Genomic DNA, 12,749 nt, shown 5'->3' on the forward strand with positions numbered 1-12,749 from the left:
AAAAGCCGATGAGCCAGCTGGCCAGCGGGTCTGCGTTCAGCAAAGAAGCCTGACCACACACACATACATAGGACAGGGGATGCAAAGCAACTGCTGTCAGTCAATGGATGTGTGGGGAGCCACTGGACATGATCATAAAGAGCCACACAACATGCGCATGAACTTTCCGTCCGGACAGTTCATTGGAAGAGTTACCACGGCTTCCGCCAGTGTGAGTTCACAGCCAGAGTCAGGGGAGGCCAGGTCAGCACTGTCTTCTCCTTCGTGCTCCACAGAAACATCGTCCTTCAGAGACAGAGCCTGCGAGGTGTCTCCTGAACCAGCCCCTTGCCCAAGGGCTGAGGAGCCCACACTGGATGCAGGTCCCACCGGAGCCACAGGCATCGCCAGACCCATCTTCCCCATTGCTTCTGCTGCTGTCTCGGCTTCAGGCATAGACTCTTGGTCTTCCTGGGCTGCCCTTCGCTCCTCTTCGCTTTGCTCAAACATCTTAATCTTAGAGGCCACGGAGGTTTTCCTGTAGCAGTCGCTGTCCTGACAGCTACCTGAGGCCACATCTCCGTGCTCCTGGGACACAGCTCCTGTCCTCCCAGCCATGCACAGCAACGACCCAGACTCTACTGGATGTGTCCCACTGCTCACTTGCAGCTCTTCCCCGCCTTCAAAGATCAAGGTAGAGAGCCGGTACGTCTTGCTTCCTTGACACAGTCCTGCTACAGGGGCGTTGGAGTGCAGGACATCAGCATCTTCTTTGGGAGGGGACTTATCCTGTGTTGGCTGCCCCAGGGCAAGGTCACTGTCCCTGGCAGTTTCTCCTACTGTAGGGCTCCTGCACTGCAGATCTTGTCCTACATTAAACTCAAAGTCCCAGGATGGCTCCTGCACTTTGGGATCTGCAGTGTGGAGCAGCCCTTCAGCCATGGGACACTCTTGAGGCAGGTCTCTTATTATGGTCTGTTGTTCTGGTTCTTCTGCCTTGGCAGGCAGCTCTTCTATCCAAGGGCTTTTGTCATGGGACAATTCTTCCATCCCACAGCCTTCATCTCTGGTCAACTTCCCTGATGAGAGCTCTTTTCTCATGGGCTTCTCCTCCTGGAGTGGCTCTTTTGTGGCAGGGACTTTGCTCTGGGTTGCCCTCGCTGTGACAGGATTAACGTCCTGGGCCACTTCCCCTGTGGCCGGGTCTCTGACCTGGATGGGCTCTGGTGCAGCATCTGTGCTTTGGGGTACTCCTTTTGCGACAGGACTTGCATCTTGGCATGGTTTCCATGCAGCGTCTTGGGGTTGTTCTTCAGATTCAGGATTGGTGCCCCAGGGTATTGCCACCTCTGATACAGGGCTCACATCCTTGGGTGCTCCTCTGCCTACCACAGGGCTTGCTTCTTTGCATGCCCCCTCTGCTGCAGAGTTCACATCCTTGGCTATGGCCACAACTCTCACAGGGCTGGTGCCCTGGGACACATCTCTGGCCTCAGTCTCAGTGCCTGGGGCTGGCTCTGCAGGGACAGGGGTGGACTGATGAGGAAAGGACATAGGGGCAGGAGAGCTGGGTTTATCCCCCTCTGACCCTGCAGTGGTGTGAGGACGGCCCTGCTCGGGCACAGCTGATGGAGGCGACTGGGTCTCTATCTCTTCCATCTGAAGAACCACTCTGGCACTTTCTTCCTTGTCATCAATTGTTCCTAAGAGCCCCTCCGCTGCCATGCAGATATGCGGGCTCTGTACTGGGCTCCCTTTGTGCTCCTCAGCCCCATGGCCATCCCCTGCCAGGCCACACTGCTTCGAGCCTCCCACTGGACTTCGATCCTTATCCTCTGGTCCCACCTCTTGGGAACTCAGTAGGGCTTCACCTCCCTCGGGTGCTCCGCAGCCTGTCAGCACAGCAGAGGCTTTCTCTTGCTGTAAGGGCAGCCCTTCCTCCTGCCCCGTCCCATCCCAGCCTGCCCAGGGTTGCTCCAGTGCTTCGGCAGGTTTTCCAGACGCTGCCCTGTGTTGCTGACTTGCTGAGGACAGGGGTTGGAACCCATCTCCTGCAGACACCATGTGCCCACATCCCTCCCTGGGTGCATTCACAGCAGCCTCTTCTCTTTCCTCCAAGCCCAGCCATGCTCCAGTCTCCGAGAGCAGGTTTTTACTGTCCTTCTCCTCTTCCTCCGGATCTCCCAAGTAGATGATCCTCTGGGTTGCGGAGGTCTCCGAGCTCTCGTCATTAGCCTTCACTTTGATTTTAATGAGCTCTGTGGCCGGAGCTCTGGCCTCCTGCTTCCTGCAGCCTGCAGAGGCACGTTCCTTGGAGAAGAGCTCGCTTTCCCCCTGGGGAGGCTCTGGCCCCACAGTCTTGGCCCTTTGCTTCTCTTCGGGCTGCTGACGTGGCTTGGGCAGACCCAGCTCACCGCTGGTTACTTCCTTGCCCTGCTCTCGGGGCTCCTCTTTGCTCTCAGCTGGCAGGCGCTCTGCCTTCAGGCTGGGCTCCCCCGTGGTTTCCTTCTCACAGACCTCATCCTCCCACACAGACTCAAAATCCTCAGGACTAGCGATCATCTTTGCTCTCATCCGGGTATCAAGGGCTGCATCTGCTGGCTCTTCCTGGCCTGCCACTTCCTTGGCTTTCCCTCCTGCCATCTCCACCTTGGATACGCTCGTGCCCATTTTCACCTCTGAGGTACCTGCACGTGCTTCTTTCTTGACTCCCAGAGCTTTCCTTAGAGCTACTGCTTCCACTCTAGGAGTTTCTCTCTCTATAAATACCCAATGCTCCGAGCCCTGCATTGCAATTGGAGCAAGAAGAGTTAGCATCAAACATACTTTACCTAACTGCCGGTGGCTGCTGTCAGGAGTAACAGAAAGCTGATCTGCCTCGGACAGGGATGACTAAAGTATTATTGTTCATGCAAGAGTTGAGGCAGGGTCTATACAAAGAGCTTGGCAACTTGTTGATGGAGAGCAGGGACTGAAAATAAAGGGGCTGATGCTGTGACAGGGACTGAGCCCTTCTATTCTCTCCAGGGACCATGTTTTGCTCTGGGTGGTGGCTCACTGACATATCTGCAGCTTTGCTAGAAACAGGAGTGGGAGCAATGCTCCAGCAGACGCATTAACAGCCACCAGGGCATCTCTCAACTGGGACTCCCCATCTGACTCCTGTTTTCAGCTGGAGCTGGCAATCTCCATGAGCAAAGAGTGAGATTTCACTGTAAGGAAAGGTCTGTGTTTGGAGTAGCTTCACTCTCAGCTTCATCCATGTGCCCTAAAACTATTCAACCTGCCAAAAGCACCAGCAAGAGAAAACACCACTTTTAGGCATCAGAAAGGCCCTTTTCCCTTCTGACAGATGCTGCAGCTCAGATTCACCCCAAAGTCCATCCTTCCTTTCCTGCTCTCCAGGGAAATCTCATCAGAAGCAATTATTTAGCTGAGGTTTCGGGCAATGCTGAAACCAAATGGTTCAGAAAATGTAACCTGTAAAAGGCTACCTGTGAAATGTAAAAGATGACCACAAGCTTGGCAACTGAGACAGCCATGGACCAGGCAAGGACCGAGCAAAGGTTGTGGAGCATCCTGCAGCAAGGACACAGTGGGTACGTGATATACCACACAGTGCATGCGTGCTGCTCTGCAGGGGAGGAAACTAGATTACTGTGCACTTTGTACCTTTGTACCTGTCCTGAAGGACACTAAAGATGTCACAAGAGCAAGAATAAAGCACTGCTAAAATTCAACCCCTTCTGGGGCAGAAGACAGAAAACAATCCATGAGAAGGCAGATTCACATCAATGCAGAAGCCCAGCAGCCTCCCCCAGCCACCCTACCCTAGGCAGCACACGCACAAAGGGCAATGCAGGGACATGGTTCTGCAGCGTTCACCGTGGGGCTGGCTCTGCCCATGACAGAATCATCATTTCTGCAGGCTGTGGCACCAGGATGCTCTCCGGCCCCAGTGAGGGGGGGCTGGCTGCTTGCTCTAACTGGGATAAGGAATCCATTAAAAAGGCAGTGATGCCCCACGCAGGGGTGCAGGGTGAGTGTTTGGAGCAGTCATGCCCAAACTGGAAACCTAATAACTAATATTGAGTAAGGGGAAAAAGAGGGGCAAAGGGAAGTAGAACAAGAGGGAAGGGAAAGGAAGATGAGATTAGAGGAGAGTGAGAAAGGAGGAAAACCAATTACTAATGGAAGGGCTTCCACAAGGAAGAGAATCAGAAATAGCCAAAGAATCATAGAATCACAGGCTGGTTTGGACCTTGCTCCCTGCAGCATCACTCACACATGGCTCTCCAATACCCCTTCACCAATCACTGCCTGCTCTCCAGGTCCCTTCCTCCACACCTGCCTCCAATGCAGGTTTTAGTGCTTCCTAATCCATGGAAATGGGAATAGAGGCAGCCAGCAAACGCCAGGAGCACTGGGTTGCACTGAGGTCTTTCACAGATGGGTTTTACCCATGAGAGCTAACTTGGCTGCTGTGCTGGACCTGCTGGGAAGCCCAGGCTGGCCTAGAACCAAGTCTCAAAGACCAGTTTTCTTCTGCTCTTGTCTATCCTGGGAAGCACCCACCACTGCGTGACATAAACCCTGCCTGCAAGCAGGGCTGAGCACCCACATTCCTCATCCCTGGGCTCTCGGATGACACTGAACTGAAGGCATTGAAGGCAGCATGACAAGTCCAACGTTTTTGATGCCTTCAGACATACCCTCCCTTCAGGGGGCCTGGGGAAGTGTAACTGAAGCCAACATGAGAGGAAAGCACAAGGGGTTGCTAAAGGCGGCTTGTAGCTGCCTGCTGACACGTGGAGCAAACACCCGCCTGTGCCATTGGGTCAGCACCGCCTCGGGAATCCCAGGTCTCCACCATGGCCCCCTCACCCAGAGCACAGCCAGCCTGGGGGTGACACCAGGGCTCCACTGGAAGGTCTCTCCCAGGGCCCTGTCTCACAGCCCAGAATAAACAGCGAGGGGAACAGATTTCACCTGGCCAGGGCTCCTGCCCATTGCTGGAGGGGACCCACCCAGGGAGGGCAGCAAATGGCTCGAGCTCTGCTCAGAGGGCAAGGAGCCACCTCGGCAGGCTGGAGGGCCCCATGGAGGGGTAAAACTGTGAGGGCAGGGCAGGGGGAGAGTGAAGGAGGATGGTGACAACCTCAGGAGAGGAGACAAGGCTTTTCTGCGTGAAAGACTCCATGCTTAGGGAAGCTCCGTGGTCAGATGCAAAATCGTCTAGGGTGTCCTCTTCTATCGTCTGTGCCAGCATGGAAACCCCAGCACCCACAGAGGAAAAGAGAGAGAAAGAGAGAGACAGAGAGAGACAGAGAGAGAGCGTGAGAAGGAATGAAGGAACAAATGGGTAGGTGGGTGGATGGATGCATGGATGGATAGATAGATGGATGAACAGAGGTCACAGCTATACCAGCTCAAGATGCTCCGTTTACATCTCTGCACTTCATATATTTGCTTGTAAAAGAGATGTGGGGTGAAGTCCTTCTTCCCAGCTCAGTGCTTTGATTAAGGGCCATGAGCTCACCTCTGCCTGGGTCTCTGGTCAGTGCTGGGGACCAGCAGGTACACATGCACACCATGAATCCCCTGCAGACAGCCCCTACCCAGCCACCCCAGACCCTCCTCGCAGCCCAGCCCCACATCCTCAAGAGGGGTTCCTGTGTGTGGATCCCCCCTGCCTGGAGCCATCCCCAGTGCAGTGGGCACAGGACTGGCTCCAGAGCCACCCTGGGGGAGAGAACACCACAGAGTGGGGAGCAAGCAGGGAGAGGGCACCCAGGCTGGTGATGGGGATGGCCTTGCCACACAATGCCCGTCCCAAGCCAACCAGGAGCCCAGCACCACAGAGCATCCATCTGTGCCCCATCCACACACCTCACACAGAACTGGGGGCTCCCAGCACCCCCAATTCCAGCTCTCTTCCTTTCACACTCATGGTCCCACCACAAAGCCAGCAGGGAGGACGTGTGTGTGCAGGATGTTGGTGTGACACCACCTGCCCCTCCACCAGGTCCCGGCTGGTGGGAGCACCATGGGCACCTCTGTGCAGCGCTGGGTCCTGCTCTGCTGAGGACACCACCCAGACACAGCCCCAAGGTAGCCTTGCTGGTGGGAAGGGTGAGGAAAGCCCCATCTCATGGGGTAACAAAGCCACAGCCCAACTCTCAGGTCCCCCAAAACAGGGGAAGGACGAGAAGTTCAACACCAAGTGCCTGGGCACAAGGGGAGATCACTACCAGCAGTGTGAAAACAGTTAAACTCTTACAAAACTTGCAGACAACAGCCTGGACAAAGACCCCCTCCCTTCACCCCAATCCCCATCACGTATTCTCCACCACCAGCGTAGCACAGGAGGCCAACAGCTAAGGAACACCTCCCTGCAAACAGCTTCATCCCCTCCATGAGAGAAGCAGTGGAACAAACCTCGCTGGCCTTTTCTGGGGTTCCCTTTGGTGTTTCATCCTCGTGCTTGGGTGAGGAAGAGGCTGGTGAGGAAGGCAGCCTCCTGTCCCGGTCCCTGTGAACCAGCTTGCTGTTGGGCTCCTTCAGGGTCCGTTTCAGCTCATTGATGCTCGCCTGATGCTTCAGCAAAACATCTTCTGGCTTGTCTAAAAACTTGGGGAAGGAGAGAGGAAGATAAGCGGTGATTAAAGCACCAGCCAAGGCAAGAGGTAAGCAAGGGCACTGGGAGGGTTTGCTTCACATTCGGCTTGAATTTAGGGTCTCGAGAGCCAAATGACCAGCGCATCAGAGCGCCCTGGTCTGCAGCTCTCACTAGGACCATTGCAGGGAGCAGCAAAGGCAGCACGTGGCCGAATGTGCGTGGCAGGCTTTCCTCCGTGATGGGCACAGCATGCCCCTTTGGCATCTCCAGCACGGCCTGCTGAGGGCAAGCTAAGCCACTTGGAGGAAGAGTTGGCTCTCGCTTGGGATCAGCAAGGGATCGGGACCTATTGGAAACACCAGCAGCCTCCTCTGCTGCTCTGTTGTGCCAGGCACAAAGGAAGCCCAAGCCTTTGTCCCAACAGGGCAGGAAACCAGCATTTCCAATGGAGCTCATTTGAATTGGGCTTCTGCTGAAGGGCAGGAGGTCAGAGATGTCCAGCATGGATCCAAACCTGGATCGCCATGGACCAGCCTGGGCCCAACAGCAGCCTGAGGTGGGGTTGAGCCTGCTGTGGAGAGAGGACAGCTCAGAGCGCTCAAGTGCGAGGTGGGGTTTAGGCTTCAGAGCATCATTTGGTCACGGTACAGGCACCAGGGTGGCTCCCTTGGTCCTGCCGCAGAGGTGGGCAAACTGGCTCAGAGCAAGAACCAGCAAGAGCAAGGACCCTGGCTTCAAACTCAAACCTCTTTTGAGGTTCGAAACGAGTCACCTAAAATACTCCCCCAGTATTTCTCCTCAGCAACAGCCCAGAGACCCAAGAGAGCCCCATGAAAAGCCCTTCCAAATTTCACAGACCCTGAAGGCTCAGCACAACTCATGGAAAAGACTTGCCCATGGAGCCACGGAGAAGTGCTTCATGGTTTGCCCACCTCTGGGCTCGGGGTGCACTGGGGGAGCAGCACATGCACATGCAGCGGGGGAAGCAATGAGGTGGCCAGGGGAGGGACTGGGACCGGTGCCCACTACCCTGGCAGGGTCTGCCTGCGGTGCCGAGCGGGATGCTGAGGGCTGTGTGGTGCAAACCCCACCACCTGGCTGTGTTTGCCCCTGTGGATACCCCCAGTGAAGATCCATGTTCCACTGTGAGTGGAGAGGGAACCCCCCGGGAGCAGCTGTGGATCCTAGGCTGGGATGAAACATTCCTGATGGGGACCCACCATTGACATCAGAGTTTGTGTAGGGAAGGGCGCAGCCTCTCTCTTCTCTGTGACAGCCAGCACTCCGGGCAGGCAGAGCCAGGCAGCTTCCCTCTGGCACAGGGATGGGTGCTGCTGCTGGCACTGAAGGCAGCTCAGAGACCCACAGAATCAACCAGGTTGGAAAGACCTTTAAGTCCAACCATCCCCAGCACTGCCAAGGCCACCACTAACCCATGGCACTGAGGGCATTGTCTACACAGTGTGTGAGCACTCGCAGGGACAGTGACTCCAGCCCTGCCCTGGGCAGCCTGTTCCAATGCCTGAGCACCCTCTGGGGAAGGAATTGCTCCTCATCTCCATCTAAACCTCCCCTGGTGCAGCTTGAGGCCATTCACTTGCCCCCGGAGGGGTGGGCTGGCAGCCGCAGTGCCGTGAGGAGCTCCAGCCAGCTCCCAGCGGAGCAGAGCCGGGCTGCAGGAGAGCAGGGTGGGTGACGGTGGTGGTTTGGGTCAGGCGAAAGCAGAGCACGGGTCAGGGTGTCGGTGGGAGCGATGGGACCGGCCTGCACGAGGAGCTATGGCTGTAGGGCTGGGCGGAGAGGAGACACGAGGCGAGGACATGGCGCAGTCAGGAACAGGAGCAGAAGCCAGGTCTTCCCAACAGGCCAAGGACTCGGCGCCGTTGCACCTTGGGAGGGCTCTTGCTCACACGTACGATTAGGACTCCCTTACTTAGTGGGATAGAAGATGCCGTGTGCGCGCTGGGGCAGACCCCCAGCTGTCTGCTCATCGGGCTCCTCTAGCATCCAACCCCCTGCCCCAGTGCATCTTGTATTCCAGTAAATAGGGTGACACACAGTGTTGCTTTGGGAAGGATGGACAATATGATGCACCAATGAGGACTACGATACTCCAGAGAGAGAATACCTCCTGCTTGTGCCTGGGGGTTGTTTCGTGCTCCGGCTGGCAGCAAAGAGAGGGTTAAAAGTAACCAGCAGGGTCAGTCGAGGGAACTTGTCATAAACATCACAGTTAAGTCGATGGGCTGGTGGGGTGCAGAAGGACCAGATCCCCCCTCCCACTGCAGCATGGAGCTAAAACAGGCTGGGGTGTCCCTGGCCCAGCCTGGGGGATGGAGCGGGGAGTGGGTGCCCCGTGTGCTTGGCCTGCCCAATCCCCACCCCTGTCCTAGAGTGGGGCTGCTCCCAGATCCAGCCCTGCCTCGGGATGAACTTTGAGACTACCTGGACACGTGGGCAATCAGAGTTGAGCTGAGCACGTCTGACAGCCCCATTTCCACTGGTGAGGCCAAGTGCCATGTCCCAAGAATCCCACCAGCCCTCTCCAGACGTGAGCCAGCCTGCTCCCTCCATCCACCCTCCTCTGCCCGTCCCATCTGTACCTTCAGCTCCTTGATCTTCGTCGGGGTGGTCACCTCCTCGTCCTCCGTCTCGGACCGTCTCCTGCTCCCAAACTCACCGTCCTCATCCTGCTTCTCGCCCTCCGCCCCGGCGTCGTGGTTCTCGCTGACGGAGGCTGGGCGCGAGAACTCTGCCCGTGGAGGAGAGCCCAGATCACCCCAGCCCTGCCAGCCCCAAACCCTCCCCAGCCCCACAGCCCCTGTCCCCTGCCCCTGCCAGCTCACACCTGGGGGCTCGGGAGCCTTCAGTGCCCCACAGCAGGGGGTCCCAGGGCACAGGGAGCTTGCTGCCCAACCCTATCCCCCTGTGAGGGTAATCTAAGCTATCACTTGGGGTGCCATGGGGATGCGGCTGGGGACAGCCTCCAGAAGGAAGCCTGCTGGATCCTATAACCCTGCCAGATGAGGCGGACAGCATCCCCCTCGCTCCCCCAGGGACCAATCTCCCTCCCCCTCCCCAATTTGGGGCATACCTCCGTCAAGGCTGCGAGACATGGTGTACCGTTTGCTGGAGGAGCGCTCAAAGAAGGGAGCCGGGCGGTCGATGAGGGCGCTGGCCTGCCGGGTCTGCGCCTGCGTGCGCCCGCTGTACCGAAACTTGGAGCCCATCACCAGGAATCCCTTGGGAGGCGGCTCCGGGGACACCAGCCTAGGTGTGAGAGAGGTGGAATGGCATCAGCAACCCCAGCCGTGCCCGCCAGGTGTACCCACTGCGTGTCTGCCTCCAAGAAGGGAGGCCTGGAGAAGGTCTGCCTCACCTGAAGAAGGTGTGATGCTCTATGCAGACCTTCCAAAGACGCTTGGCAGAGCGGTGGTTGGGCAGCTTGAAGCCAATGGTGCTCTCAAACTGTTCGTACTTGGGGGAGACAGAGACACGCTGTTATAGGCAGATCCTGCCCTAAAGGACATGATGGGATGCCAAGGCACTCAGGTTCCCCTGGCAGGAGCCACGACCACGCAAAAGAAGTCTTCTTCAAAGCAGTGCTGGGAAGGTCCATGCCCAGCCCCACTCAGTGGTGAGATTACATCCCAACACTTCTGGCCTAAGCACTTCCCTCAACTGTAAATGGCTTTTTAGCACAAGATAAATTCCCTCAAGAAACAAAACCCTTTTAACAGCTCAACTTGGTGAGAAGGCATTACTCTCCATTTTAGATGCACTCTCCTTGCCCTCCTGCCTGCTGGAGAAGGTGGGTGGAAATGCACTCTCCCATCGGTGCATATCAAAGTGAAAAGAGTGAAAATAAAGTCAGAAAACAAACTAAAAAGCATGGGAAACGTGGAAGTCTCATCAAAAATAGCCCTCAACCTCCCTTGCTGGGTGACCTCCCTACACCCTTGGCCTCACAGCACACGCCTGGTGGGGGAAGGAGCCTGGGGTGCCCTCAGCCTGCTGAAGTCACTTTATCAGTGAGAAAAGAGCACGAACAAGAAAACACTCGCTGAAAGCCTCCATCCACCCCAGGAGATGTGCTCTCCTGGCCAGCATGAACACCAGCCTGGGACCCTTGGGGCAGAGGCTGGAGCCAGGCGAGGGCATCCCCACCAGGCAGCCGCAGGCCGGCACAGTGGGCACCCTGCTGTGCCCGGGGCTGCACTGGCACATGGCACCCACCTCACCCGGGCGGATCTTGATGTAGAAGTTGCTCCTCTTGTAGGAAATCTTGAGGATCTTGGGCCAGGCGAAGCGGTTGATCCTCAGCCGGTCCCTGTAGATGAGGAGGCCGTTGGCACAGACACCCAGCATGATATCGATGCCTTCGGAGTCCTGCAGGAAGCAAAAGGGACAGGAGGGGACTACTCAGCTGCCCAGTAAGAACCAGTCCAGCCAGCAGTGCCACGCTCCCTCCTGCTTGGTGCTCTGCTACAGGGGACTGGCTGACAGAGAGGTCACTGCATCACACAGAATGGTTGAGGTTGGATCTCTGGAGCTCCTCTGCTCCAACACAGAGCCACCCAGAGCCATGTCCTTGTTGAACCTTCATTGTGTGAAGAGGGCTTGGGCAGGGAGGGGGTGTGCAAACAGCAGGGCAGGATGGGGTGGCACTGGCCATTGATCTGGCAGCCCCACAGCCCTGTACCTTGGCGTGGTGTAGATCCACCCCGTACATGGAGAGCTTCTTGGCGTTCTCCAGGAAGTGGATCTCCGCTTCCCCGGGGGTCATTCCCCTGCAGGGAGACAGAGAGGGGGACACGTGTTCGGGTGCCCACCAGGCACGAGGCCACCAGCCCGTCCTGTGCCGGGGCTCACCGGTAGGTCTTGTGCAGCTCCATGATGCGCTCCTCCAGCTCCCGCGTCTGGTTGGGCGCAAAGCGGAGCTCGCTGACGTAGTTGCCCACGTGCTCCTCGGCATCGTAGTCGCCCAGCTCAGCCTGCACGGCGTAGGAGCCCAGCAGAGCGTGTGTGACAAAGGAGCAGGGCAGGCGCCCCGTGATGATGTCCGCACGGAGCTGCAGGCACAGGTAGTATCTGCAGGAGGGGCAGAGGGTGAGAGCAGGGCAGAGGCACTTGCCGGGGCTCCCTAATGCACCCCACTGTGCACTGCTCTCCACGGGGACTGCTATCTTCATGCTACGTGGCCACCTTCCTGGTCCTGTTCTGCATGAGTCAGACACGCTACATGGACAACGAGCCCCCAGACATCCCCTCGTTGCCCACATCCTGCCTGAGCCCTTCCCTTCCATGCACTCCCAGCTGGTCTTAGCCCTGGCAGCTGTGCCCATGGAGGGATGCTCCTCACCTTGTGATGTCCTCCGTGAGCTGGGCAGGGTCTGGAGGGTAAAACTTCACAGTGAAGGCAAAGTTCCAGGGCCCGCCTAGGGGAGAGGAGGGGAGAGAGCAGTAAGGACAGGAGCATCCAAGCATCCACGTGGTCCCACTGCTTTCCCCAAGCCTGGCACTGGGCAGGCACAAGGGGGCTCCAGAAGCTGCCAGAACAGCCCTTGGGACACTAGCATGACTTGGTTAATTGTCCCCAAACGGCTGGGGAGAGAAAGGCACCAGAACTTCAGGAGCCATCAGCTGAGCGTGACTATCAATGTCACAGCGAAAGCCTCACGTGTCCCAGAAGGTGACACCTTGGGCAACAGCCCTTCTGTCACGCCAGCAAGGCAACAGCATCATGGGCAAAGGCACCCCGTGACCTGTTCCAAACAAGGCCCCCATCCCTGTCCTCACTGCTCAGGGCAGGTGGGAATGGCACCCAGAGAGGGTCCAGGTCTCAGCCAGCTCTCCAGTGGCATGGACAGGGTCCTTTGACCCCCATGCCTGTCATGAGTAGGAGCAGAGGTAGGTAACAGGCAGCAAGAGGATCCCTGTCCCCAGGCTGCCTGCCAAAGGTCCCACCCTGGACAGAGGTGGGAAGGGGATTGGCCAGAGGACATCTGGACACCCCACCTCCCCGGGATGCTCCAGGGCTGGGGAGGATGGACACTGAGCACTTACTGCGGATCTGCTTCTTGATCTCCTTGGAAGGGTCCAGCCAGTTCTGCAAGGAGGAGACAGCAGGTCAGGGGTGTCCCCCACCCAC

The 12,749-nt window shown here is 57.3% G+C and overlaps 1 protein-coding gene across 12 annotated transcripts in view; it reads right to left on the reverse strand.

Moving 5' to 3' along the window:
* The window catches only part of EPB41L1 (erythrocyte membrane protein band 4.1 like 1), a 47,130-nt gene that overhangs the window by 10,475 nt on the left and 23,906 nt on the right, over positions 1 to 12,749 (reverse strand). For 4 of the 12 annotated variants that reach the window (XM_061441822.1, XM_061441817.1, XM_061441814.1 and 1 more), the window contains exons 5-16: positions 12,665 to 12,707; positions 11,961 to 12,036; positions 11,471 to 11,689; positions 11,301 to 11,388; positions 10,835 to 10,987; positions 9,978 to 10,075; positions 9,693 to 9,868; positions 9,202 to 9,350; positions 8,727 to 8,762; positions 6,418 to 6,609; positions 5,138 to 5,236; positions 196 to 2,763 (exon numbers count right to left, since the gene is read on the reverse strand). In XM_061441822.1, coding sequence (XP_061297806.1) covers positions 196 to 2,763; positions 5,138 to 5,236; positions 6,418 to 6,609; positions 8,727 to 8,762; positions 9,202 to 9,350; positions 9,693 to 9,868; positions 9,978 to 10,075; positions 10,835 to 10,987; positions 11,301 to 11,388; positions 11,471 to 11,689; positions 11,961 to 12,036; positions 12,665 to 12,707 — 3,897 coding nt within the window. The remainder of the gene's footprint in view (positions 1 to 195; positions 2,764 to 5,137; positions 5,237 to 6,417; positions 6,610 to 8,726; positions 8,763 to 9,201; positions 9,351 to 9,692; positions 9,869 to 9,977; positions 10,076 to 10,834; positions 10,988 to 11,300; positions 11,389 to 11,470; positions 11,690 to 11,960; positions 12,037 to 12,664; positions 12,708 to 12,749) is intronic. The other 8 variants (XM_061441827.1, XM_061441826.1, XM_061441824.1 and 5 more) reach the window with 6 other exon arrangements.

The sequence above is a fragment of the Pezoporus flaviventris genome, unplaced genomic scaffold (genome assembly GCF_033815535.1).
Source record: "Pezoporus flaviventris isolate CSIRO_AGI_PZ_B2104156 unplaced genomic scaffold, CSIRO_AGI_Pfla_v1 ptg000213l, whole genome shotgun sequence".
NCBI classification, from domain to species: domain Eukaryota; kingdom Metazoa; phylum Chordata; class Aves; order Psittaciformes; family Psittacidae; genus Pezoporus; species Pezoporus flaviventris.